The sequence below is a fragment of the Humulus lupulus genome, chromosome 1, assembly GCF_963169125.1.
Source record: "Humulus lupulus chromosome 1, drHumLupu1.1, whole genome shotgun sequence".
In the NCBI taxonomy this organism is placed as follows: Eukaryota; Viridiplantae; Streptophyta; class Magnoliopsida; order Rosales; family Cannabaceae; genus Humulus; species Humulus lupulus.
Window position 1 is genome coordinate 238,035,761 of NC_084793.1, and position 26,566 is coordinate 238,062,326.

The 26,566-nt window shown below is 38.4% G+C and overlaps 1 protein-coding gene across 3 annotated transcripts; it reads left to right on the plus strand.

The window, feature by feature from the left end:
- The first annotated feature begins 1,141 nt into the window (after nt 1–1,141).
- Nucleotides 1,142–26,566, plus strand: LOC133804558 (pyruvate kinase isozyme G, chloroplastic-like). 3 transcript variants are annotated; one of them, XM_062242717.1, is made up of 11 exons: nt 1,142–1,244; nt 1,371–1,623; nt 2,073–2,307; nt 2,401–2,489; nt 2,687–2,749; nt 3,465–3,640; nt 4,291–4,363; nt 5,210–5,294; nt 5,783–6,010; nt 6,113–6,272; nt 18,173–18,422. In XM_062242717.1, exons 2-10 carry the CDS (start codon nt 1,399–1,401, stop codon nt 6,235–6,237), a joined length of 1,299 nt encoding a protein of 432 aa, XP_062098701.1. In that variant the 5' UTR covers nt 1,142–1,244; nt 1,371–1,398; the 3' UTR covers nt 6,238–6,272; nt 18,173–18,422. The 3 variants fall into 3 exon arrangements, with proteins under 3 accessions (XP_062098701.1, XP_062098702.1, XP_062098695.1); XM_062242711.1 differs by lacking the exon at nt 18,173–18,422 and adding an exon at nt 26,543–26,566 and having other exon boundaries at nt 1,160–1,623; XM_062242718.1 differs by lacking the exon at nt 2,687–2,749 and having other exon boundaries at nt 1,158–1,623.

Genomic DNA, 26,566 nt, shown 5'->3' on the forward strand with positions numbered 1-26,566 from the left:
ACCTCCATCTCCATCACAACCTTTGTTTCTTCTCTCCCCTAATTTGAAAAATTGACCTTCCCTATCATCGGCAAACGGCGCAAATGACAGGGGCTCGTGGGTCTTGTGAAAACGAAGGGCTCAGGGTCGTGGGTGGCTCAGTCTCACGGAGGGGGTGGGTGGCTCGGTCTCGCAGAGAGGTCGTAGGTGGCTCAGTCTCGCAGATTCTTGATAATCTACATAATGGCCGAATTGAAATTAAAAATATTTTAAAGGATTGACTTCTTCCTTGCAGTAACCGAATACCTGAAGTAGCTTTAATGGCACGATCTTACCTTCCAAGCAAGGTGTCAGAGATAGTTGCAATTTGGAGGGATGACCTAAAGAAGGTTAGGCTTCTACATACTTTATTCATCATTAAAGATTTTGGATCATGTTACTGAGATTGGCACTGGACCAAAAGTGATACGAATTGAAATATAGAAACATTGTGGATCGTCCCATTTTTTTAGCTCCACACATTGAACCAAGGAATTTGTGTTTGAGTATACTTGCTAATGAGTGCAGGTCAGTAAGAAAGCTGCTGAGTCATTAGCTGATCCTGACGAATACCCTAATTTGTTTAACGACTGGGATGTTTCTCTTTCCCTTGAAGTAGAAAGTGGAAAAAACAAGCATGACTTCTTTTTTTCCTCTGATTTTTTATTGTGTGCATGATAGGTGTTCAAAGTTTTATTGCAATAGTTGGATAAACCATTTATGTTGTCTACTCTTCATTTATTTGCTCGTAATAGTGGATTGCCATGGATACAATTTGCAGGTGCAATTATGCTCAGAAATCAACCACCAACCTTCTTGAGAAGTTTAAGAGCATGCAAATTGATGAAAACGATGATCCAACTGAAAATGGACAGCATGATCATGAGGTACGAAATGCCAACTCCATACAGATTTTTCTAGTGTTGCTAAAATTCTTGAACTGAAAAGAGGACAATATTGTTATACCTTTATCACTTTTCATCCTCCTGAAACCCATAGGGCCAATTTTTTTTATTTAACTAGCCCATATCCATATGGTTATAGTTATGGTAATAAAGTTATTTCTAATTTTAAGTAGGCCATAGGTATGATAAAGATATCACAGAATTAGACCATTACAAACATCACCTTTATTTTAAATCTATACTTATTCAGGGCTGAGGCAACTAAAGATGATAGATTTGGAGCTTTAAGTAGGTCACAGTATGGTCTCCTAAGTTGCCTAGGTCTCGTTTCCTTTACTCTCATATGTGATAAGTTTCAATTCTTGTATTTGATGACCTTATTTGTTTTATTTTTCCTTTTCTCGTTCTCTGGTTTGGAGATTCTCTGTTATATTTACTGGGTTTCAGTCAGTTTTGCTCAGAGTTGTCTTCTTCAATGGCGGCTCTTAACATTTCGACAAGAATGTCTCTCCTCAAACCCGAGAGGACCCCTGATTTTCTACCGTCCTCCAAGCGCCTTAGCGATTTCCTTGCATTTCAATCCAGACCCAAAAAGAAACATGCCCAGAAGAACCATGCATTCACTGTTAGATCCATGACGATAGTCGAGAAGAGATACCGAGGCCAGCTCAACTCGCCTAATGGCCTTGCGGGGAGCCCTGTATGTATACTTTCCGTTCTGGGTTTTGGTTTTGAGTGGCTATGACTTTGTTTGTTTTTGCTGTTTGGTTGCTGGGAAATTTGGGAAGCCTCGTAATAACGTAAACGGAGATGAGCAATGCCTGTTTCCATTTTTTTTAATTGATTTTTTAACTTTGGTCATTCCGTTTCGTTTTTGGAGTTGTTAAATTCACCCTATTGGGGTTTTGTTTTAAAGAAATGTTCTCTATATGGTAATTGTACAATTTTAAGGGACTGTTATAAGGTTACATGTGTATATATATTATTTCCCTTGCATGGTTTCCGGAAACATATAAAGCCATGGTGACTTTTTGAAGTGGATGTGCATATTATTATTCATGTTTTGTTAATTCTTATTTAAAAAAGCATTATGTAAACTTGAAGTATTCATAATTTATGTTTTTTTCGTTTGGTTTTCTTCTTTTTCAGGACAAGTACTCTCTTTATGATGATCAGTCCATTGAATATTACTCTATGGGCCAGGCAAGGGCGACTCCGAACAGTCGAAGAAAAACGAAGATAGTTTGTACAATTGGTCCCTCCACAAGTACATATAAAGACTGGGAAGATATCAAGTTTGGAGTGGACAACCAAGTCGATTTCTATGATGTCTCTTTTGTAAAAGATGCTAGAGTGGTTCATGAGTTGAAAGATTATCTTAAAAGTAAAATATTATTTCTATCATCAGTTTGTTCAGTACCAGTTATTTGACTCCAGTTACTTGTTTAGAACTAATTTTTTAAAATCTCTTTTCTAGGTTGCAATGGAGACATTCACGTGATTGTAAAAATTGAAAGTGCAGACTCTATCCCAAATCTTCATTCAATTATTCCTGCATCTGATGGGGTTAGTTCCAGTGTCTCTTTGTGAATCAGTGGTCACTTATTTAGTCATAGATTATATCTTTAGTATTCAAAACATTATCCAAATCATTGAGAAGGATAAGGAATTACAGAAAAAGAGCTAAACCACATGTTCAGTTCTGCTAAAGAACAGAAGAATTCATATCTTTTTATTCATCATATTAACAAGTTTATTACTAGGCAATGGTTGCTCGTGGGGACCTTGGAGCTGAACTTCTGATTAAGGATGTTCCTGTGTTACAGGTAAGACATGGATTTTAGTTATCGTTTTTATTACTTCTATATCATGCACGTTGTAGAGAAAGTTGATGACATTTATACTTGAGAGTATTAAAGGATTTTGAAATATTGTGGTTTCGATAATTTTTTCAAGTAATATTATTTCTGTTTGGAATCTCTTTTCCTGGTGGAATATTGAGGACTCCTTTTCACTTGATGTGAACACTACTTGATAAAGTATTAGTTGCTGATTAATGCATAATAAGAAAAGCTTTGATTTTATGCATCAATTCTTGGACCAAGTTGGGGAAAATCAAATCCATTCACATTTTTTTCCTTACTAAAAGGGAAACTCATTCACAAAGGGAGGCTATACAATAATTCTCAGCTATTTATAACATAGGCACATCTTGAGGTAGACTGATAAAGACGTGACTAACTGCTAATCATTTGACTTATTTAAGGAATGCTGCACACTGTGGCTTTGGGAAACAGTTTGAATAACCATATGCAGAACGTTTTATTCATGATGTAGCATATTGTATCATTGAAAATATATTTCCATCCCTGCTCAGTGCATGCAGCGTATTTATCTCCTTTTCATGTCTTTGGGCCCATATATATATATGTATATATGATAAGTTCATCTTTTCAAATGATTATTATTTAAAATACTGAAGTTAAAATCTTGAATTTTTCTCAGATTCTGTCATGAATGAAATTTCCTTGTTATGTACAGGAGGACATAATTAGAAGGTGTCAAAGAATGCAGAAACCAGTTATTGTAGCAACAAACATGCTGGAGAGCATGATTAATCATCCTACGCCAACAAGGGCAGAAGTCTCTGACATTGCAATTGCAGTACGGGAAGGTGCTGATGCGGTCATGCTTTCTGGAGAAACTGCCCACGGAAAGTAAGTTAACTAATTCATTTGGCCTTGGGTGGCCTGTTAATATATTTCCAATGTGCAATGGCTATTGAAAAAGTATTATCAAAACTCAATAAATATGTTTATTTTCTAAATTTTTTGCTTTCTTTGTAGTAATGTGTATCCCACAAAAATAATTATAGTAGTATTCTCTAGTTAAAAAAATGTTAATGATTCTTAGACACTTTAGAGTTATTAGTTATGTATGACTTTTTCCTCTTGTCTGATGCAAATTTTCTGTCTTGTCATTTCCTTTCTTTTATTTTACATATCTGCCGTCTAATTTTGTGATTATAACAAAGATATCCATTGAAAGCTGTCAAAGTAATGCATATTGTGGCATTGAGGATTGAGTTAAGTCTACCAATTAGCATTGCTCCTCCAAATCTATTGAGTACAGATAAGGTATCTGCAGATCAGTCTGCCTACAAGTTTCATGTATTAAGTTATTGATAATATTAAAAAATAGGGCACACCTATATATAGTAGTAGATGAGTATTTTTCTTTATTTTGTCGCTGTTAAAAAAGTTGAGAGGCAACCAGAATATTTGTATTTCAATACCATGTGAATAATAGTTTTATTATACAGAGAATAACTAAAAATTAATCATTTTCCTCTTGTTCAATTTGCCAGCGCTGGAAATCGAAGCTTTTCATCTAATGCCCCACTGATCGAGATCTCTGATGCTCAGATTGTCGTTCCAGATGTGAGTCTTTTTCCTTTTTATTTTTGCTTTGTATAAATGTAGTTTATTCATTAATTGGGTGCTTATCATGAATGGATACAAAATATTAGATTAAACCCTAAAACTATTTGTAATAAGTCTTTAAAGAGAATTAGATGAACTAATTTTTTTCCTTATCATCAGTGATAAAAAAGTACTTAAAGAACAAGCTGGAACTTTTTAATTAATGGCATATTTCTGAAGACTTGACATGTGTTCATGTGTTGAGGTTTTCTATCAAGTTTTTGCATTTTTAGTTACTGTTTGGATAGCCTCATTTAAAAAACTTGTCAATGACTCTGTTTTTTAAATGAAAGGTTTGTTTTGAATGCTTTTTCTTATGAGACTAAAATTTTTTTGTTGTATTTTAAGTTGTGGATTTTTTTAAGTAGCAGTCTTTCTTTTTCCCTAGGAAACATTGACCTGACTGGTTAATTGCTGTTAATCCTTTGGTCAAATATTTGATATAATTGTTGTCATATTTAACCAGTGGCAAGAGAAAGATGCAGCAATCTTAGTAACAAGAGATATAATTGGTATTTTTCTACTAGGAGATACCATCTTAGTACCTACCTACCTATAATAATTGTTGACCATTTTTTAAACCTTAAAAATTTGAGTTAGTACCTACCTATAATCACTATTTTAATATGTTTGGTAAAATAGGAGAACACACATAATATTTTGAGTAATTTTTCTTAGGAAAGAAAACAAATCTCTTTGTATTGTTTTTTTTTTTTTTTTTTGCATTTTTGATAAGTTATGAATGACCTCTATTAAGACATAAGCTGTTGTCAGATTTTTTTTTTTTTGCATGTTTGACAATAGCTTGCTCGTGACTTGGAATCATGTTCGATTCATACAAGAGAAACAAGCTGCAAGCAAGATGTTGATTACATGTCTATTGTCGAGGGTGAGGACAATTTTTACAGTTCATCTAATTTTTGGGTAGTGGGGTTTGTTGAGTGATTTTTGTCATAATATAATTTGTAACTTTTTCCTAAAATAGAGACTATTGTTTTTTTTTTGTTCAAAAGGTACGGGAAAATAAGGCAATAAAATAATGATTGCATTCAGTTGTTATTGTTTCTCAGTCTCTTTGAACTGTATTCCTCACCAGGACCTCCTATCTTGTCTGCTTTCCATGAGTTTTTATTTTTCAAGATAACAATTGGTTTTTGTGCTGTGGATCATTAGATCTGTTTTATTAACATAAGGATGTAATATTTGCTTCTACATTTACTATCATTCTAGTCATAGAAATTTAGTATAGTTTAGTTACAAGTTTAATTGTTTTGCACCTATAAGGGCTCCATAACCCATGCTTGCAAACTGGAAGTGACATCAGGGAAATAGTGTTTGAAGTGTTTGTTGATAAGGAAGTTTTATACTGTATTTCAGATGAATCTGAATCTACTTTTCATGAGGCTTTTCTTAGTCGTCTTACGGAAACTGGTGCAAGAGAAAGTTCATCTTTATGTGACCTTCCTAAACAAATGGAAGGTGATCAACAGAGAGCCTCTGAACAGACTAAGAACATCTTAAGTAATTTAGTTGCTGCTGTTGACAATTTGTGGTATCTAAAAGATGGAATACATACTGTAGTCTTGAAAAAACTTTCAGAAAATGGTAAGAGCTATGTGGGTTTTACAGTTTTATTTTTGTATGATACTTCAAGCACTGATCTGTAGACTTATCTCAGTTTTTGGTGGATCCCACTCCATTTTCTAGGATCTTGCAGGCAAAGGACACCAAGTGAATTAGATAGAGAGGTTAAGAACTTGAGGGTGGCATTTACTGACCTGTTTTTGAAGCATAACACTTTCAAAGAAACTGCAAAGCCATCGAGATATTGATGCAAAGAATAAAGCCGAGCTTAGAATAATAAGAGGTAACTCCACTCTTTTTTTTGGTATAATCAATAAATAATGATACACATTCCATACAAATATATAAGTATATAAATTAACAAGGTTTTTATTTTTATTTTTATCATTTTTCTAGTAAATCGGTCTTTAGTGTTTTTGATTCCCATCTTTTCAATATAATGAAAAAAATAGGTTGGTCAATCTATGAGAAGCAATTTGGTATTTGTAACTTGGTCTAAAAATGAAGTGCCAGATTAGTATATTATCTTTTTCTTTTTAATGAATATGCATCATCATATTGGTACTCATAGGAATAACAACAAGATTTCTGCTCACAATTCTCTTTTATTTATTCACTGTTCTGAAATTATAATGTAAACTAGTTAATACACCTTGCAAGGTACTTAGGAATAACAATATCTCTGATTCAATTCCACCAAATATTGGAGAATACCAAACCTTGACTCAGTTATAAGTTTTGATTATACCATGGAGCTAACTTTATAAGCTGTTCTTTTTTACTCCAATAGTTGGTATGTATTATGTGCCTTTAAGTAGTTCTCATAGTTTTTTTAATATCTTGTTACTCTAGCCACCGCCTCTGGCACATATTCAAGTCCTTCTGGGTAAAGAAGTACTTTAAACTTTTGTGATCAGTGTATATCTCGCATCTTTCACCATACAGATAGTGTCTCCAAACCTTAAGCGCGAATACCACTGCAGCTAACTCCAGATCATGCGTGGGATATCTCTGCACATACTGCTTTAATTGTCTCGATGCATAAGCTATCACTTTCCCAGCCTGCATCAACATACATCCCAGACCCTGTCTAGAAGCGTCACAATAGACCACAAACTTCTCATTATCTGTCGGCAGACTCAGCACTGGTGCAGTAATCAATCGCCGCTTCAACTCTTTAAAGCTGTTCTCACATCGATCTGTCCACACATACTTGGTCTTCTTTCTTGTCAACTCTGTCAATGGAGTAGCAATTCTGGAGAACCCCTCTACAAACCGCCGGTAGTAATCTGCTAAGCCAAGGAAACTTCTAACCTCAGGAACACTGCTTGGTATAGGCCAATCTCTCACTGCTTCTGTCTTACTTGGGTCGACCAGTAACCCATCCTTACTGATAATATGGCCCAGAAATGAAACTTGCGATAACCAGAACTCGCACTTGCTAAACTTAGCATATAACTTATGCTCTCTAAGCCGCTGCAACACCAGGCGCAGATGATGCTCATGCTCTATCTCTGACTGGGAGTATACTAGGATATCATCAATAAATACAATCACAAACTTATCCAGATAATCTTTGAAAATTCTGTTCATCGAATCCATAAAAGCTACTGGGGCATTAGTTAATCCAAAGGACATAACCAGAAATTCATAATGCCCATACCGCGTCCGAAAAGCAGTCTTTGGTACGTCCTCTTCTTTGATCCTCAACTGATAATAGCCTGATCAGAGATCAATCATTGAAAACACTGTACTCCCTTGAAGCTGATCAAATAAATCGTCAATGCTAGGCAATGGATACTTGTTCTTGATGGTCAACTTATTCAACTCCCTGTAGCCAATGCACATCCTGAGCGATCCATCCTTTTTCTTAACAAATAATACTGGAGCACCCCATGGCGAGAAACTCGGTCTGATAAACCCCAAATCCAGTAGCTCCTGTAACTGAATCTTCAATTCCTTTAACTCTGCCGGGGCCATTCTGTAAGATGCCTTGGATACTGGTTCTGCTCCCGGAACCAACTCTATGACGAACTCAATCTCCCGCTGCGGCGGAAATCCTGGCAGATCTGCCGGAAACAAGTTTGGAAACTCACAGACCACTCTGGTTTCATTCGGTCCCACTGCCGCCACCTTAGAGGAATCTACAACGCTCGCTAGGAATCCTATGCAACCCTCCTGCATCAGGTCTCTAGCCTTTAGTGCTGAGATCATAGGCACCCGCGGTCCATTCACCGTCCCCACAAACACAAAGGGTACCTCGCCTTCTGGTTCAAAAGTCACCATTCGTCGCTTACAGTCAATTGTTGCTCCATACCTTGTTAACCAATCCATCCCTAGTATCATGTCAAAATCGTCCATATCTAGTTCAACCAGGTCAACAAACAATTCCCTACCGTCTATTACTACTGGTAATGCTCTAACCCATCTCCTAGAGACTACCAGTTCTCCTGTTGGCAATAAAGTCTGAAAACCCCTAGCATACAAAATACTAGGTCTACAAAGCTGATCAATCACCCTAGCAGATACAAATGAGTGAGTAGCCCCAGAATCAATCAATGCAGTATACAAGGAACCAGCGCTAAAAATCTGACCTGTCACAATTGAGAGACTGGTCTCTGCCTCAGTCTGAGTCAAGGAGAATACCCTAGCAGGAGCGAGGTTGTCTCCCTGCTTTGGCTCCTCTTTCTTAGCTTGTGGGCAGTCTTTCTTCAAATGGTTGACGCTTCCACAAATAAAACATGCCCTGGTCCGGCACTCGCCCTGATGTCGTCGCCTGCATCGGGGACACATCGGAAAGTTCCTCCAGTTATCATTTCCGCCCTGATGGCCACCAATAGAACCGCGAACCCTCCTATCAGAACCATAAGGAACAAATGAATATGGTACTCTTCTTTTCTGCTCACTGGGACCACTGCCCCAACTAGGCCCAGAAGAAGGAGGCACCGTCCTCCTGGTATCGCGCCAAGCAGCGCTATCCTTCCAAATCTGATCCTCAGCCCTCTCTGCAGTAAGGGCTTTATCCACTACCTGGGCATAGGTAGTAGTCTCCATGTTTAAGGTAATACTCACATCACGGGCGATCATCACATTCAATCCCCGAATAAACCTATCTCTCCTGGCCGCATCAGTCGGCACTAAATCTGGCGCAAACTTCGCCAATCTGTCAAATCTCAGGGCGTACTCAGTGACTAATAACCTGCTCTGAGTCAGGTTGATAAACTCATCAACCTTCGCCGCTCGAACTGCTACACTGTAGTATTTCTCATTAAAAATGCTCTTAAAGTCCTCCCAAGTCATAGTTGCAGTGTCCCTTCGCTGCCTTACTACATCCCACCATATTCGTGCATCATCTCTAAGCATATAGCTGGCACAATCAACCCTTACCTTTCCTTCAACCCTCATGAAGTCCAAGATTACAGAAATCATATTCATCCATTGCTCAGCTCGCAGTGGGTCTGATCCACCCTCGAAGGTAGGAGGTTGTTGTTTTCTGAATCTTTCGTACAGAGGTTCCAACCTGTTCTCAACCACAGGCTGAATCGGAGCTGGTGCTACACTCTGCTGTAGAGGTAACCCGGTGACTTGTGGAGGAGCTTGCTGCCTCAACTGACTAAGTTCTTCCTCTGTTTTCTTCAATCCAGCCTCCATTTCGGCTAAAATCTGCTGCCAGTTCTGAGGAGCAGGTGGAGGGTCCTGACCCTGATTATCATCCTCGGCCCGATTGCCGCGGAGTCTAGATGATTGCCGAGGCATTACAACTAAATGCCTGCAATCAGTGACACCGCTCATCAGGCATGATAACAAGATCCAATTCCACCTCTTAATCTCAACAACAAACCAAGATCAACAATCCAAATAACATACAGATAGCATATAGCACACAACGGGCCTTGCCCTGGCATCATGCATATGATATTTCACTCATCATGATCATTATAATATAAGCAGGTAACCAAGGCATTCAAGCACAAATTCAAATACATTAATCAACCATACCAATCAACCCTGAGTCGAGCTTTTCAATGGCAGCGTGCGTACATGTTCGGTCAATCTCCAGAACCAATAAACCTTGGCTCGCTCTGATACCAAGTTGTAACGCCCTACTACCTTAGAGCCGTTACTAAGTGAGTTTCAAACGGAAATTGTGCAACTAACTGACTCTACGAGGTTTCTAAAACCAAAAGTGTGACTAAATCAGAAGTTAAGGCTGTAGCATTTGGAAATGCTTAGTTTCATTGAAAACATTAAGTATCAAACGTCTGGGATCCCAAAAATAAGGTTTACAAGATATTTACAACTCAAAAATAGATTTACACCCGGTTAACTATCAAAAGAATAAGTTAATATAGCCATATTCAAAATGCCCCCAACCAAAGCAGTCCGGCAGGCTGAACATGTACGCGCTGCCTCCACGCTCTCCATACTCATGGCTGGTTGACTTTTTCTTTGCCTTTACCTGCAACACGGAGCACCCGTGAGCCGAAGCCCAGCAAGAAAACTCAAACAGTAAATAGCATATGCATGTCATATAGTTAACATGTAATCCACAGATAAATAGATCAACCATCAGACTAAGCAAACACGGCCATGCCGCCCCAAAAGCCTTACCAGAGCCTGGGGTCTCGGTCCTCGCCGTAAGGATACCCCACGCATCCATTGGGTCCTACCCTGACTATAAGCACTCCATGTGCTAAGTGCTACTTCCGGCCCCACTGCCGTTCCCGGCCTTCGCCGCTCTCGGCCTTGCCGCTCTCGGCCTTAGCCGTTCATTTCACTATAATTACACATATCGTACAATTCGAAATAATCCTTAAAACATATGATAATTCAAATAAGGTTATATCCTAGCATATAATACAGTCTAGGGCCATGCCCTGCAATAACACTATGGGCCCACGCCCTGTTCTCGAGTGCTACAGTTTTCTTACCTTACAATTCGATAGTTTTGATCACTTGACTCCTCGAGCACGATCCCACTCGAGCCCTAGTGCTCACCTAACACAATTCATAGGTCAAATTCATCACCAAACCTCAAGTCCAAAACCTAGCCTCGAGACCAATCCCGAGCCCCCCGGGAAGTCCTAGATCCACAAAACAAGGTGGTGGAATCAAACCTCGAACCCTAGGTCAAAATCCCTCAAAAATAACCCAAAAACCCCTTTCTGGGAATAGTGTAGCGCTATAGTGCTCAAAAGAGGGCGCTATAGCGCTACAAGCAGAACCGAACATCCCCAGAAACAGGGCCTAGCGCTACAGCGCCCAAGGATTAGCCTTGTAGCGCTAGTTGCAGACAGGCAACACCAAATTTTGTTTTCTGCGATTTCTTTCAACCATTTCAACCCCAAACTTGTCCAAATCTTTCCCAAACTCAAAACCAAACTTATCAACACCTCACACTCATCCCAAGCATCCCAAGAACTCATAACCCAAGCTCAAGCAACCCAAATCTCAAAATCTACCATAAGCAACCCTAAACCCAGAAATTCAGTCAAACATCAAAGTTAAAGACTTAAAATTCATACCGTTGATGGAAATTTGACCTTGAGTTGAACCCTAGACCTCCTTAGCTTGATCCTCCTCAACCTTGGCCTGAATTCCCCTAAAATCCCCATCAATTTAGCTTAAATACACAGCTCAAACCAGTCAAACCCTAAAACTGAAATTTCTAAAAACTTACCTCAACTTTTGATGTGTTCTTGCTAATCCCTTGCCAATCTTCAAGTCTAGCTTAGGATTCTTGATGCTCAGCCTACCCTAGCTCTCCACCGAGCTTAACTCCAAGAAAAATGAAGGGAAATGGTGGGAGAACCACAAACCGTTCCTTTTGAGACAAAACCCCTTTGTTTTTCTCTCTTTTCTTTTTCTTCCTTTTTCTTTCTTTTCTACAGCCTTATAACTCTTTTCTACCAATTCCACTAAGTATAAAGCTTCATTTAACTTATCTCTAAAAATCTAAATGACCAAAATGCCCTCCCTATTAATTCTAAACCCTTTTGTCCATGTAGGGCCATTTTAGTCATTTTACCCAATTCCCACTAATTCCTCGAGTGTCTCTAATAATTTCCCGCTTGCTACCCAATACCTGATTAATCACCAAATATATATATATTCCTCATCATCAAGATTAACCTCAATATATTTTCTAACTTCCCAATTAAACTCCCTAGGCTTGACCCAAGCCGGGTACAAATTCCCGCTTCGACTTTTCCGCTAACCCGCTCATCCTAGGATCGTCTCGAGTCACAGATCACAGAAATCAATACAGTTGTGCCCAAAATGGCCAAAATTACAAGTATGCCCTTTTTCAAACAATCAGGGCCTACATGCATACTAATACTCATAGTCATGCATCTCAAATAGTCAAATAGTCATATAACATGCATTAAATCATAATCATGCATTTAACTCATTAAAGTCACACACATAAATCCCATTATGCCCTCCAGGCACACTAATCAAGGCCCTTAAGCCTTATCAGCGAATTTGGGTCGTTATAATTATCTTTTGTGAAAACACTATGGTTTTCAAATTTCACTGTTTGTATCACTTCTAATTAAGGGTCCTATGCTAGAAACCCTGAGCCCCGACTAGGGTTAGACTCCTTTCCTACTTACTTTGTTAACCCTTTCAGACTCTACATTGACTATTTATGTTATGGTTTGATATTTTTAAATGCAACCTTTGTCTAATGGTTGAGTTCTATCATTGGTTGTTGATCACTTGTGTAAACAGTAGCATGCATATGCTGCTGCTACTAGCTTGTTACTTTTAGTAATCACTCGTCATTGTCTATATATACGGGAACTCTTCATGGCTCCTAATACCATAGCCAGGGTAGGCTGTCAAGTCGATAATGCACAGGATCCAGTAGAACCACCGGCTACAAAACGGCAAGTTTTAGCATGCCGAGGCCAAATTCGAGGTAGAGGCCGAGTGAGAGGCCAAGGTCGAGGTCAAGGGGCGAATCAAGGACCTGACCTTGCTGCTCAGATGGAGGAGCTTCGTAGAAATATGGAAGCTCAGAATGCTCGCATCGAGTAAGGCCTTAAGAGGCAGGTGGACTCTGATGCTCACCAAATAGAGATGTTTCAAACATTACTCCAACGCCTCCCAGCAGCATCGGCTAACAATAGGAACAAACCAGGAGTAGCTACGACTGAAATAGTGCACTAGGATCCTCTGGCTGGTGGGGTAGGGGATGAACTACAGGTTGAGGCACCGAGGGTGGCCCAACAGAAACCCATCTCTGAACGGTGTGGTCGTCAGAACTACCCACCTTTGAAGGTACTGTTGACCCAGTGGTGGCAGAAGAGTGGATCAACATACTAGAAAGGATCTTCGATTTCATCGAAATTACTGAGCATGAAAAGGTGGTTTGTGCAATTTATATTTTGAGAAAAGATGCCCGCATCTGGTGGGATGCTGCAAAGAAAGGTCATAATGTAGCTGGAATGGAATGGCCAGAATTCCTAGTCTTGTACGACTCTAAATATTACATTTGTACCGCGATTGATCACAAGGTGGTATAGTTTACGACTCTGAAGCAAGGAAATTTGAGCGTCTAGGAATATACCAGGAAGTTTGATCACTTATGCATATTCGCACCGGATCTGGTTAATACTAAATTAACCAAAGTATGGAGTTTTATGAGAGGACTTCGAGGAGAGATCAGAAAACTCGTGGACACCGGGAAGACAAGCCTGAAAACTTATGCAGAAGCAATGGAGCAAGCGCTTCGCCAAGAGTCATAGTCTAAACTGGAAAGGAAGGAATCCTAGAAGTTTGAAGAAAGAAAGTTTACCTTTGGCAATCTGGGTCAGACCCAAGCTAACCAGAATGGCTCCAAGGGAAGGTTTTTCCCCAGGACCAACCGCAATAAAGGGAATTTTGGAACCAGAGGAGGCTCAAGGCCGAGTATCAATGGAACTAACAAGAGAAAAGGGGGACCGTCTGACAGTCGGACCAGGGATTCCAACAAACAAACCAGGTGCGAGGTCGAGTACTGGCCTATTTGTGATAAGTGTGGCCATCGACATCTTTGTGAGTGCAAGGTGAGGGCATGCTATGCCTGCGGAAAACCAGTGCACCTCGCTAAGAATTGCCCAAGTTCGAACTAGATGGACAACAACAACCAACAATAACAAATAGGAGCCCTGCCACGGGTCTACGCTCTTAACCAAGGAAACAAAGAAGTCGTACCATTTGATATGGTGTCAGGTCAGATCTCTATTGCCCAAACCTCAGCATATGCATTGATGGACACTGGTTCATCACATTCTTTTGTAGCTGCCTCTTTTGTTGAAAAATTGAATAGAATGCTTGAACCTATGCCTAGTGTCTGTGGGGTGTCGTTGCCCTCATGGGAAGACATGTTTGTGTGATCATGGGTAAGAGTTGTACTAGTTTGGGTAGAGGGACAAGAATTGACAGTAGACCTGTTGATTTTGGACCTACACGAATATGCTGTAATATTAGGAATGGATTTGTTATCTAAGTATGGTGCCATATTGAACTGTAGGAAAAGGATAGTGGTTTTCAAGCTGGTAGTGTAACGTCCTGCATTTTCGGGTACCTTTAAATGACTTGGGTCAGGATTTTTTCCCCGAGTTAAGAATATTATTATAAATAATATTATATTTGTTTGGAAATTATTCCATGAGTTATTGCTAGCCAAATTATGAATTTTGTGATTTAAAAGTCAAGATAAAACTTTCGGTCTTGGACCGACACGAAAACACTGATCGGGTAAAAATCTCAGAAAATAAAATGAAAAACTATGGCAAATATATTTTAGGCATAAAATACATTCATACAAATTAAAGTTTGGTCAAAAATAATAAACCTAAGAGAAAATGGAAATTTTAGGGCATTTCGTGTTAAATGTTTAATTTTGCCGAATCGGGGAATTTTTAATCTATAAATGGACCTTAGGTTAAATTTTATTGTGATTAATTAAATTAAATATTCGAGACATTTAATTTAATTATTATGTGTTAAGTTTTGTGTCTAAAACTTAATAAGGGTGAAAAAGGTTATAGGAAGTCAAATTGGATTTTTTCTTCTTAGGAAATATTTATTAACCTTTATATAATATATATATGATACATATATAATTAAAGGGGTGGCCGGCCATGTGGGAAATTATTTGGGTGGACCAAATGGTTTTAAGTTTGATCCCATTTTAACTATAAGGGTTAAAGGCACCAAGTGGATAGTAAAACACTTGAGTGTTTTTAGGATATTTTTTTAGAGTTGTGTAAGCTCTTCTAACCCCCAAAACCGAAAACACCCTCTCTCACTTTCACTATCATATTTTTGAAAATTCTCTCAAGTTTTCTCTCCATCTTCAACCTCAAGAACACTAAGGAGGCTTGGAAGCATTTAAGCTTTGGTCTAGGAAGGGTTTTCCCTAAGGTAAAATTTCAATAAACTAGACTTTTGTAAAGTTTTAACCATAGATTTTCAAATAGATAATTATCTATGTTGTTGGGGGGACTTGGTTAAGGTTTTGAAAGGTTTTTGAAGGATCCAAAGCTAATAGGCAGATCCAAACTTTAAGCAAGAACAACAAAGATGTAAAAAGTTTACTTTTTATGGTTGTTATTGTATGGTTTTTATTTTTAAGCATTATTTTGTATATTTAATGCTTAAAGTTTCTTATTGGTGATGTAATAAGGTTATGGTAGTTGTTTTAGAATTTTTATGATGCTGGTGTGGATTTTTGAAAATAGGGACCAAAACCCCCAAGGGTTTTGTTAGAAACTTTAAAACAAAATACATGTTTTGAGCAGTGACTTCCAAGGGGTCAAGCATCCATTGTTTATTGATTTTATAAAATTTTATTGTAATGTGATGTTGAGATTGAGTACATAAAATTGAGCTTTTGAAACACTCAAAAATATTTAAAAATGAGTAAGTTATGCTATTTCAAAGTTTAGGTAAAAATCTGTTTTTCGTATTCTTAATTTCGGGACCAAGTTTGGACAACAACTGTATAGTGCAAATGAACCTAGTTTTTTCTAAAATTTGGTAACAAAATAGTGAACGGTTTGAAAGTTATTAAGTGTCAAAGTTTGAAAAAAATAAGGACTTGAAAATAAGGTCATTTTTAACTTGTTGTTGGAAAATAATTTCACCAATAAAAAATACTCATTTTGACCTAAGAATTTACAAAGACCTAAATGGCATATCAAAAATGGAATTGGAAAATTTTGGTAATAATTGGGTAAGTAAATTTCAAGTTATGACCTAACAAAGTATGTAGTTAAAAATATGAAAATATAGGGGTTTTCATACTTAGTGTAAAAATGAGATTTTGGAACTTAAGGTAAAAAGTGAAAGTTTGTTTATTGCAAGATAAAAACTTGGTATGTCTTGAAAACATATTTTGACCTAAAATACTACTTTGAGTTTAGTGTGAATTATTTTTATTCTTTTTAAAAATAAAATAATTAAGTTATTAATGAGTTAATAAATTAAAAGAGGGTTTAAAACCCTATATTTTGAGAAAATATTTGAGTGAATTATTTTTCTAGTAAGTAAACTTGATTAATTGACTTCGGAAAGATTAACTAGTCAAGATGGGAAATTTTTAACGGTTATCCTAATTAAGACAAATTAGGCAAATTTCTTAAAACGGTTTTTAGAGATTAAAACCTTAAGAAAAATAAAAGGAAAATTTAGAGTTTATTTTCTTTAAAAATAATTAAGGAATTTAATTAGTATTTTCTAGATATAATACCAGCTAAAATCTTCCATATATTTAACCGACTTGTTGAAAGTATGGGTTAATAGCAATGCATTTAAAGAATAATTTTTTTAGCGGATTGTTAGAAAATTCTATTGTGATACCCGAGCCTAGGTATCGAGACCCTATGATAGGTCTACCCGAGACTTAGGGTTTAGTCTCAAATGTTTTTGTATGAATTTCCTTAATGGGTTTAAAACCAAATAAGACTCATTGATCCTTACAAATGATTTTTATTAAAATGACCAAACTGCCCAAAATAATAATAATGAATTATGGGTGCCATAATTAATCCGAGTATACTGCATGGATAAATACAGTATTGGCTAGCGTAACTAGACTGAACATTGGAGTGTGAAATCCTGCTGAGTGCTAAGGACTCCAAATAAGTCAACTTATATTGTGTGGCTGCAACATGAAATGACTATTGTATTGTAAGTTATTATAGGGGCACATGCACATATATACACTGTCGTAGAAAGTTGCTTAGAGACGTTAGTCTAGTGGGTGTTGAGTTAGCAAATATGAACGGTAGATATTCGTCATATCCTAGACGGTTGATCCCCCTCACACTGCATGATTTTATTATGTCCAGTTCATTACCGCGACGAGTGGCCAAGAGGTAAGGATTGATGGTTAAACCTAGGGCGCCAAAATAAATGGGACCTAGGGGCCCTCATGCTTACTTAATCAGTGAACGGTTACAACCTGAGCAAGTGCTCTAATAAGTTATTCCTGGATAGTAGCCGTGAATATTGGCCATTCAATGAGAATGCCTAGAGATACTAGGGGTTGCCATGTTTGAGTGAGACTAAACACCCTAGGGGCAACTGCTCACCAGCACCACTGATTAACATAGAAGTCTCTGTAAAACCGTGTAAATTCGATTGCACTCTGGGATAAGTAGTGATACCCTATGTAACTTGATGGTTACCCTTGTGAGGGATTTACTCTTGGATAAGTAACAATGCCCTAGGTAACACGATAGTTACCCTTGATAAGGATATTTATTGGCTAGATCTTAGTGTTGAGACTCAGTTCTCTCTTACAGATTAGCATTTATGCTGGAGGGCATGTTATGCCCGAATTGTTGGAAATTGTCGAGCGTTGGTCTCAAATTATATTGTGATATATTATATTTGTTTGCTCTGGGATTTTCTGAGTGCAGGGATATATATTTGTTGATAAGATATAGTTATGATATAATATATTTGTTTGTTTTGGGATTTTATGAGTATAGGAATTTATTTGGTTATATGAAATAATTTGTCATTGGTTATCAGGCATGACCATAAGTTTGCCAAGATGCTTTGTGTTCTTGAAATTGATTGTGTAGGGTCCGGATGGATCCAGAACCCTAATTCTCTGGGTGCTTTTGTTTTAAAGTTGAACTTACCAAGCGTTTTCACTTACCTACTTGTTTCCTGTTGTAGGTAAGAACAAGGGCAAGGCAAAGCAGTGAGCGCTGGAGTCTACCTTACAAATGTACATGTGGACCGACCTTTTGGGAAGTCGTTTTAATTTTGGAAATGTTGTGTAATTTTCCTAAACTAGGCTTACTCTACTCTTTATAAAATATGTTGTAATTAAATGTTAAGTATGGCCATACGACTTTTTAAAATGTTTTTTTATACTGGTTTTTGAGACATTTTGTCAAATGAAAACATTTATATTTCAACATTATCGAGTCTTGAAAATCTGGGTCGTTACAGGTAGGAGAAGAGTCATTTACGTTCCAAGGCACAGGCAGGGAAAAGAAATTCGCGATGATCTCCTCTATGAAGGCGACGAAGATGTTAGGGGACAGTTGCATGGGATATCTGGCACACGTCGTGGATAAGGATAAAGAGGGCACGTTACAACTAGCTGAAGTACTCATCATATGCAAATTTCTTGAAGTATTTCCCGATGACCTTCCTGACCTACCGCCAGAGCAAGAAGTGGTGTTCGATATAGAGATTATTCCAGGGATGGCACCCATTTCGAAAGCTCTGTACCGAATGGCACCAGCGGAGGTGCAGGCTCAACTGCAAGAGTTGTTTGATAAAGAGTTCATAAGACCAAGTCATTCTCCATGGGGAGCCCTAGTATTATTTGTAAAAAAGAAAGACGGCTCCATGAGAATGTGTATAGACTATCGGGAGCTGAACAAGGTGACAATTAAGAACCAATACCCACTTCCCAGGATCAATGATCTATTTCATCAACTCTAGGGAGCATCGGTATTCTTCAAGATAGATCTCTGATCAGGTTACCATCAGCTCAGAGTTAAGGAGTTGGACACACCTAAGACAACGTTTCGGACGCGGTATGGTCACTACAAGTTCGTAGTGATGTCCTTCGGACTCACCAATGCACTCGCCGCATTCATGGACCTCATGAACCGAGTGTTAAGTGAGTTTCTGGATAAATTTGTCATTGTGTTTATTGATGATATTTTGATATACTCAAGGAACCCAAAGGAACATGCAGTGAATTTGGAGATGGTTCTTCAGCGTTTGAAGGAACAAATACTTTATGCCAAATTCTCCAAGTGCGAATTTTGGCTGGAAAATGTGAGTTTCTTGGGCCATATGGTGTTAAGAGAAGGGATATCCGTGGATCCTACCAAGATAGAGGCAGTTGATTGGAGGAAACCTCCGAAAAACACTCAGGAAGTGAGAAGTTTTCTCAGATTAGTAGGGTATTATAGGCGGTTCATAGAAGGGTTCTCGAAAATAGCAACACTAATGATCACTCTTACTCGTAAAAATGCTAAGTTTGTATGGACCAAACAGTGTGAGAGGAGTTTCCAAGAGCTAAAGACGAGGTTGACCACTGCCGCAGTGCTGACTATCCCTAGTGGGACAGAGGGATACGCGATCTACATCGATGCCTCAGGACAAGGATTGGGGATGGTATTGATGCAACATGGCAATGTGATAACTTATGTGTCCTGATAGCTAAAGAGTTACAAAAAGAACTACCTGACGCATGACTTAGAGTTAGTTGCAGTAGTGTTCGCATTAAAAATCTGGAGGCATTATCTCTTGGGATAAATTACGACATTTACACCGACCACAAGAGCCTCGAGTATTTCTTCACCCATAAGGAATTGAACATGAGGCAGCGCCGGTGATTTCAAAGTGTTGAATGATTTTTATTGTGACATTCTATAACATCCCGGAAGTGGACAGAGGAAGTGGAATCTGGTGAAAGAAAATGGTTGGGTACAGAGGAAGTGGACAAAGTTACCGAGGATATCAAGAAGATTCGAGAGAGGCTGCAAACCTCCATAGATCAACAGCGTAAATATGTGGATCGACACCGAAGACCCTTGGAATTTGAAGTCGGAGATAAGGTGCTCCTGAAGGTGGCTCTGTTGAAGGGAGCTCTGCGTTTTGATAAGAAAGGAATATTGAGTCCAAGGTATATCAGACCTTTTGAGAAAGTGGAGAAAATCGGCATGGTATCCTACTGATTAGCTCTCCCACCTGTGTTGGCTCGAGTACATGAGGTATTCCATGTATCTATGCTGAGAAAATATGTTGAAGACCTGAGCCATGTACAAAGTTATGAATAGTTGGAAGTGGATACGAAACTGTGTTACGAGGAGAAATCGATGAGGATTCCAGATTGGTACAACCCTTACAAATTTCAGAATGGAAGTGTGAGATGGTCACTGTGGACTTTGTTACAGGTCTACCAACCACCCCCAAGGGGCACGATGCCATTTGGGTTATCGTAGATAGGCTGACTAAGTCTACTCATTTCTTGCCGATCAAGGTAACGTGTGGGGCACATAAGTTAGCAAACATTTACATTGTAGAAATAATTATACTGCATGGTGTACCCAACTCCATCGTATCAAATCGCGACGGACGTTTTACCTCAAAATTCTGGGATAGAATCCAAACGAGGTTGGGTACTACACTGAAGTTTAGCATTTCTTTCCACCCACAAACAGACGATCAAAGTGAATGAAAACTGCAGACCCTAGAAGATATGCTAAGAGCCTGTGTGCTCGACTTTCAAGGCTCATGGAATGAGAAGCTTCCACTGATGGAGTTCGCTTACAATAATAGCTATCATGATTCCATCAAGATGACTCCGTATGAGGCTTTGTATGAAAGGAAATGCCGATCACTGATTCATTGGCACGAGACCGGTGAAATAAAGTTTCTCGGACCAGATGAGGTTGATCAGATTATTGAGGACATCCAACAGATAAGGCAACGTTTGCAAACTTCGGTTGATCGACGACACAAATATCCGACCGATGCAGGAGACCCCTGGTGTTTGAGGTTGGCGATAATGTGCTGCTGAAGGTAGCTCCGCTATGAGGGGCTATGCAGTTCGGGAAGAAAGGAAAGCTTTGCCCAATGTTCGTTGGACCTTTCAAAATCATGGAGAGGATCGGGGAAGTAGCTTATCGTTTAGCTCTTCTGCCCGACTTGTCTAAGGTGCATGATGTGTTTCATGTATACTTGTTGAGAAAATACATGCGCAATCCCTCACATGTACTCAGCTATGACCAGCTGAGTATTGATCCTCAACTCGTCTATGAGGAAAAAACGGTGATGATTCTAGACAGAAAGGAAAACGTGCTGAGGAACAAGATGGTGCCGTTGGTAAACGTGCAGTGGTGTAACCATGGAATTGAAGAGGCAACCTGGGAAACAGAAGACAAGATGAGGGAGTTGTATCCTCGTTTGTTTTAAGTTTCGAGGACGAAACCTCTATAAATTGTAGGTATTGTAACGTCCTACATTTTCGGGTACCTTTTAAATGACCCGGGTCGGTATTTTTTTCCCCGAGTTAAGAATATTATTTTAAATAATATTATAATTGTTTGGAAATTATTCCATGATTTATTGCTAGCCAAAATATGAATTTTGTGATTTAAAAGTCAAGATAAGACTTTCGGTCTTGGACCGGCAAAATAAAAACCTGGATCGGATAAAAATCTCGGAAAATAAAATGAAAAGCTATGTCAAATATATTTTGGGAATAAAATACATTCATAAAAATTAAATTTTGGTCAAAAATAATAAACCTAAGGGAAAAAGGAAATTTTAGGGCATTATGTGTTAAATGCTTAATTTTACCAAAATGAGGAATTTTATTCCATGAATGGACCTTAGGTTAAATTTTATAGTGTGATTAATTAAATTAAATGTGAGAGATATTTAATTTAATTATTTAATGTTAATTTTTATAATTAAAACTTAATAAGAGTGAAAAAGGTATAGAAAGTCAATTTGGACTTCTCTTCTTATGAAATAATTATTCACCTTTATAAAATATATATATATATACAAACATAAATAAAACGAGATGGGTGGCCGGACATGTGAGGCTTTAACATGGTTGAAAAAAATTAATTAACTTTAAATCCCATTTATTTAAATGTTAGGGTGTGGATGCTCAAAATTCCACGATTGTGACTGATCCAAAACATGCACATTCGGGCCTCTGCCGCGGAAAGGGCCTCGCACAGCTGGGCACACCTCACCCAGACCAGTGCCTCGCGCACCCATGGCATCCCAGGCGGCCTTGCCTCGCCTTGGCCATGTCACCAGGGCCTCACGAAGGATGCGCCCGTCTCCCCTCGGCGCACCCAGCGAGGGCCTCATGAGACCAGTGTCTCGCACCCATCTCCCCTCGGCACACCCAGTGAGGGCCTTGCGAGACCGGTGTCTCGCGCACGTCTCCACCAGTTTCTCGCGCCCGTCTCCACTCGGCGCACCCAGCGAGGGCCTCGCGAGACCAATGTTTCGCACCCGTCTCCCCTCGGCGCACCCAGCGAGGGCCTCGCGAGACTCGTGTCACGCACCTGTCTCCCCTCAGCGCACCCAGCAAGGGCCTCGCGAGACCAGTGTCGAGCACCCATCTTCCCTCGACGCACCCAGCGAGGCCCTCGAGAGACCATTTTCTCGCACTCGTCTCCCCTCGGCGCACCCAGCGAGGGCCTCGCAAGACCAATGTCGCGCACCCGTCTCCCCTCGGGGCACCCAGCGAGGACCTCGCAAGACCATTGTCTCGCACCTCGCACATCATGCAGTGTCCCATGTCTCGCGCCCAAGAGTTGCATTTCTCGCGCACCAACAGACGCCTCGCTAAGGGTGGCGTCTCGCGCGCATGGTAGCGTCTCGCGAGACAAGCCCACTTCACTTGGTCATGCCTACTAAACTAATGGGGTCATGGATTGTTACATGAGCCTCATGCCACAAGCGAGGCATCATTCTCTTAACATTAAGTTAAGAAAACTTTACCAAACCTGATAGAGCACAATGCCTACTCCACTTACAAACCAAAAGGAATTAGAGTACGGAGACAAGGCCCACGCCGGATAAGTAGTGGTCTTACAAGTAAGGTACCTGTTGTGGTCCTCAATAGCCAGTCTCTAACACTCGTACTGGGCAAGTAGTGGAGGCACAATCAAGTACTAAAGTGGAGGTGCTCCCACAGACTCTGACCGTGTACTGGAGCCGACACCACTACGCCTGACACCACTCTCCTGACAATGTACTTGTGTACAATCTAGTCCCCTGGACCACATTGTATCAGGGGCCATTAGAGCCCACTATAAAGGAAACCCCACTTCAACATTGAAAGGGGTTGGAAAAAACACTGTAGCATCATACCACAAGAAATACAAGTTCTTTTCACCATTTTCTTTCTGCAACAATTCTCTAAATTTCTGTTTAGATTTTTGAAGTTCTTCATTGATAAGCTCTACACTTTGTTTTTTCTAACTTAACTTCGTTTACGAGTTCTCACCGTCAACATAGGGATAAAGGCAAGTGGGTAAAACACTTGAGTGTTTTTAGGATAAATTTAGAGTTGTATAAACTTTTCTAACCTCCCCCTAAAACCAACCACTCACTCTCTCTCATTTACTATCATCTTTTTGAAAACTCTCTCAAGTTTTCTCTCCATCTTCAACCTCAAGAACACTAAAGGAGACTTGGAAGCTAAGCCTTGGTCTAGGAAGGATTTTTTTCCCTAAGGTAAAGTTTCCATAAACTAGACTTTTGTAAAGTTTTAACCATAGATTTTTCATTATCTAATTATCTATGTTGTTGGAGGGGAGTTGGTTAGGGTTTTTAAAAGGTTTGAAGGAGTCAAAGCTAATAGGAAGATCCAAACCTTAAGCAAGAATAACAAAGAGGTAAAAAGTTTAGTTTTAAGCATTATTTTGTATATGTAATGCTTAAAGTTTCTTATTGATAATGTAATAAGGTTATGGTAGTTGTTTTATAATTTTTATGATGCTTGTGTGTTGATTTTTGAAAATAGGGACCAAAACCCCCAAGGGTTTTGTTAGAAACCTTAAAACAAAATACATGTTTTGAGCAGTGACTTCCAAGGGGTCAAGAATCAACTATATATTGATTTTGTAAAATTTAATTGTACTTTGATGTTGTTGAGATTGAGTACATAAAATTGAGCTTTTGAAACACTCAATTTTTTTTAAAAATGAGTGAGTTATGCTATTTCAAAGTTTATGTAAAAAAACTGTTTTTTCGTATTCTTATTTTCGGAACCAAGTTTGGACAGCCACTATATAGGGAAAATGAACCCAGTTTTTCTAAAATTTGGTGAACATATTATTGGTATAAACTAGTATTCCACTGTAAAATTTGGTAAGAAAATACTAAACAGTTTGAAAGTTATTAACTGTCAAAGTTTAGAAAAAATAAGGACTTGAAAATAAGGTCATTTTTACCTCATTATTGGAAAATATTTTCACCAATAAAAAATGCTCCTTTTGACCTAAGATTTTACAAAGACCTAAATGGAATACCAAAAATGGAATTGGGAAATTTTTGTAATAATTGGGTAAGTAAATTTAAAGTTATGAACTAACAAAGTATGTAGTTAAAAATGTGAAAAAGATAGGCTTTCCACACTTAGTGTAAAAATGAGATTTTGGAACTTAAGGTAAAAAGTGAAAAATTGCTTATTGCAAGATAAAAACTTGGTATGTCTTGAAAACATATTTTGACCTAAAATACCACTTTGAGTTTAGTGCGAATTATTTTTATTAAACTATTTTATTCTTTTTAAAAATAAAAGATTTAATTGATTTATAGTTAATAAATTAAAAGAGGGTTAAAAACCCTATATTTTGAGAAATTGATTAACTGAATTATTTTTCTAGTAATTCAACTTGATTAATTGATTTTAGAAAATTAACTAGTCAAGATGGAAAATCTTTAACGGTTCACCTAATTAAGAAAAATTAGGCAATTTTATTAAAACAGTTTTTAGAGATTAAAACCTTAAGAAAAATAAAAGGAAAATTAAGAGTTTATTTTCATGAAAAATAATTAAGGAATTTAATTAGTATTTTTTGGGTATAATACCGGCTAAAATCTTCTATATATTTTAACCGACTTGTTGAAAGTACGGATCAATAGCGATGCATTTAAAGAACAAGATTTTTAGCTGATTGTGGGAAAATACTATTTTGATATCCGAGCCTAGGTATGGGGACCATAGGATAGGTCTCCCTGAGACTTAGGGTTTAGTCTCAAATATTTTTGTATGAATTTCCTTAGTGGGTTTAAAAACCAAATAAGGATCATTAATCCTTACAAATGACTTTTTATTAAAATGACCCCACTGCCCAAAATAATAATAATGAATTATGAGTGTCATAATTAATCCGAGTATACTGTATGGATAACTACAGTATTGGCTACCCTAACTGGACTGGACGTTGGACGGTGAAAACCTGCTGAGTGCTTAGGACTCCAAGTAAGTCAACTTATATTGTGTGGCTGCAACATGAAACGACTATTGTATTGTATATTAGAATAGGGACACATGCACATATATACACTGTCGTAGAGAGTTGCTTAGAGACGTTAGTGTAGTGGATGTTGATTTAGAAAATATGAACAGTAGATATCCGTCATATCCTACACGGCTGATCCCTGTCACACTGCTTGATTTTATTATGTCTGGTTCATTACCGCGACGAGTGGTCAAGAGGTGAGGATTGCTGGTTAAACCTAGGGGCGCAAAAATGAATGGGACCTAGGGGCCCTCGTGCTTACTTAATCAATGAATGGTTAGAACCCGAGCAAGTGCTCTGATAAATTATTCCCGAATAGCAGGAGTGAATAATGGCCATTCAGTGAGAGTGCCTAGAGATACTAGGGGTTTCCAAGATTGAGTGAGGCCGAACACCCTAGAAGATACTCCCCACTAGCACCACTGATTAACATAGAAATCTTTGTAAAACCGTGTAAATTCGATTTACTCTTGGATAAGTAGCGATGCCCTAGGTAACACGATAGTTACCCTTGATGGGGATATTTATTGGCTAGGTCTTAGTGTTGAGACTCGGTTCTCTCTTACAGATTAGCATTTATGTTGGAGGGTGTGTTATGCCCGAATTGTTGGAAGTTGTCGAGCGTTGGTCTCGAATAATATTGTGATGTGATATATCTGCTTGCTCTGTGATTTTTGGAGTGCAGGGATACATTTGTTGATAAGATATAGTTGTGAAATAATATATCTGCTTGCTATGTGATTTTCTAAGTGCGGGGATATATTTGTTAATAAGAAATAGTTGCGATATAATATATCTGCTTGTTCTGGGATATTCTGCGTGTAGGGTTTTATCTGTTTATAGGAAATAGATTATCATTGGTTATCAAGCATGACCATAAGTTTTCCAGGATGCTTTTGCGTTCTTGAAATTGATTGTGTAGGGTCTGGATGGATCCAGAACTCTAATTCTCTGCATGCTTTGTTTTAAGGTTGAACTTACTAAGTGTTTTCGCTTACCTAGTTGTTTCATGTTGTAGGTAAGAGCAAGGGCAAGGCAGAGC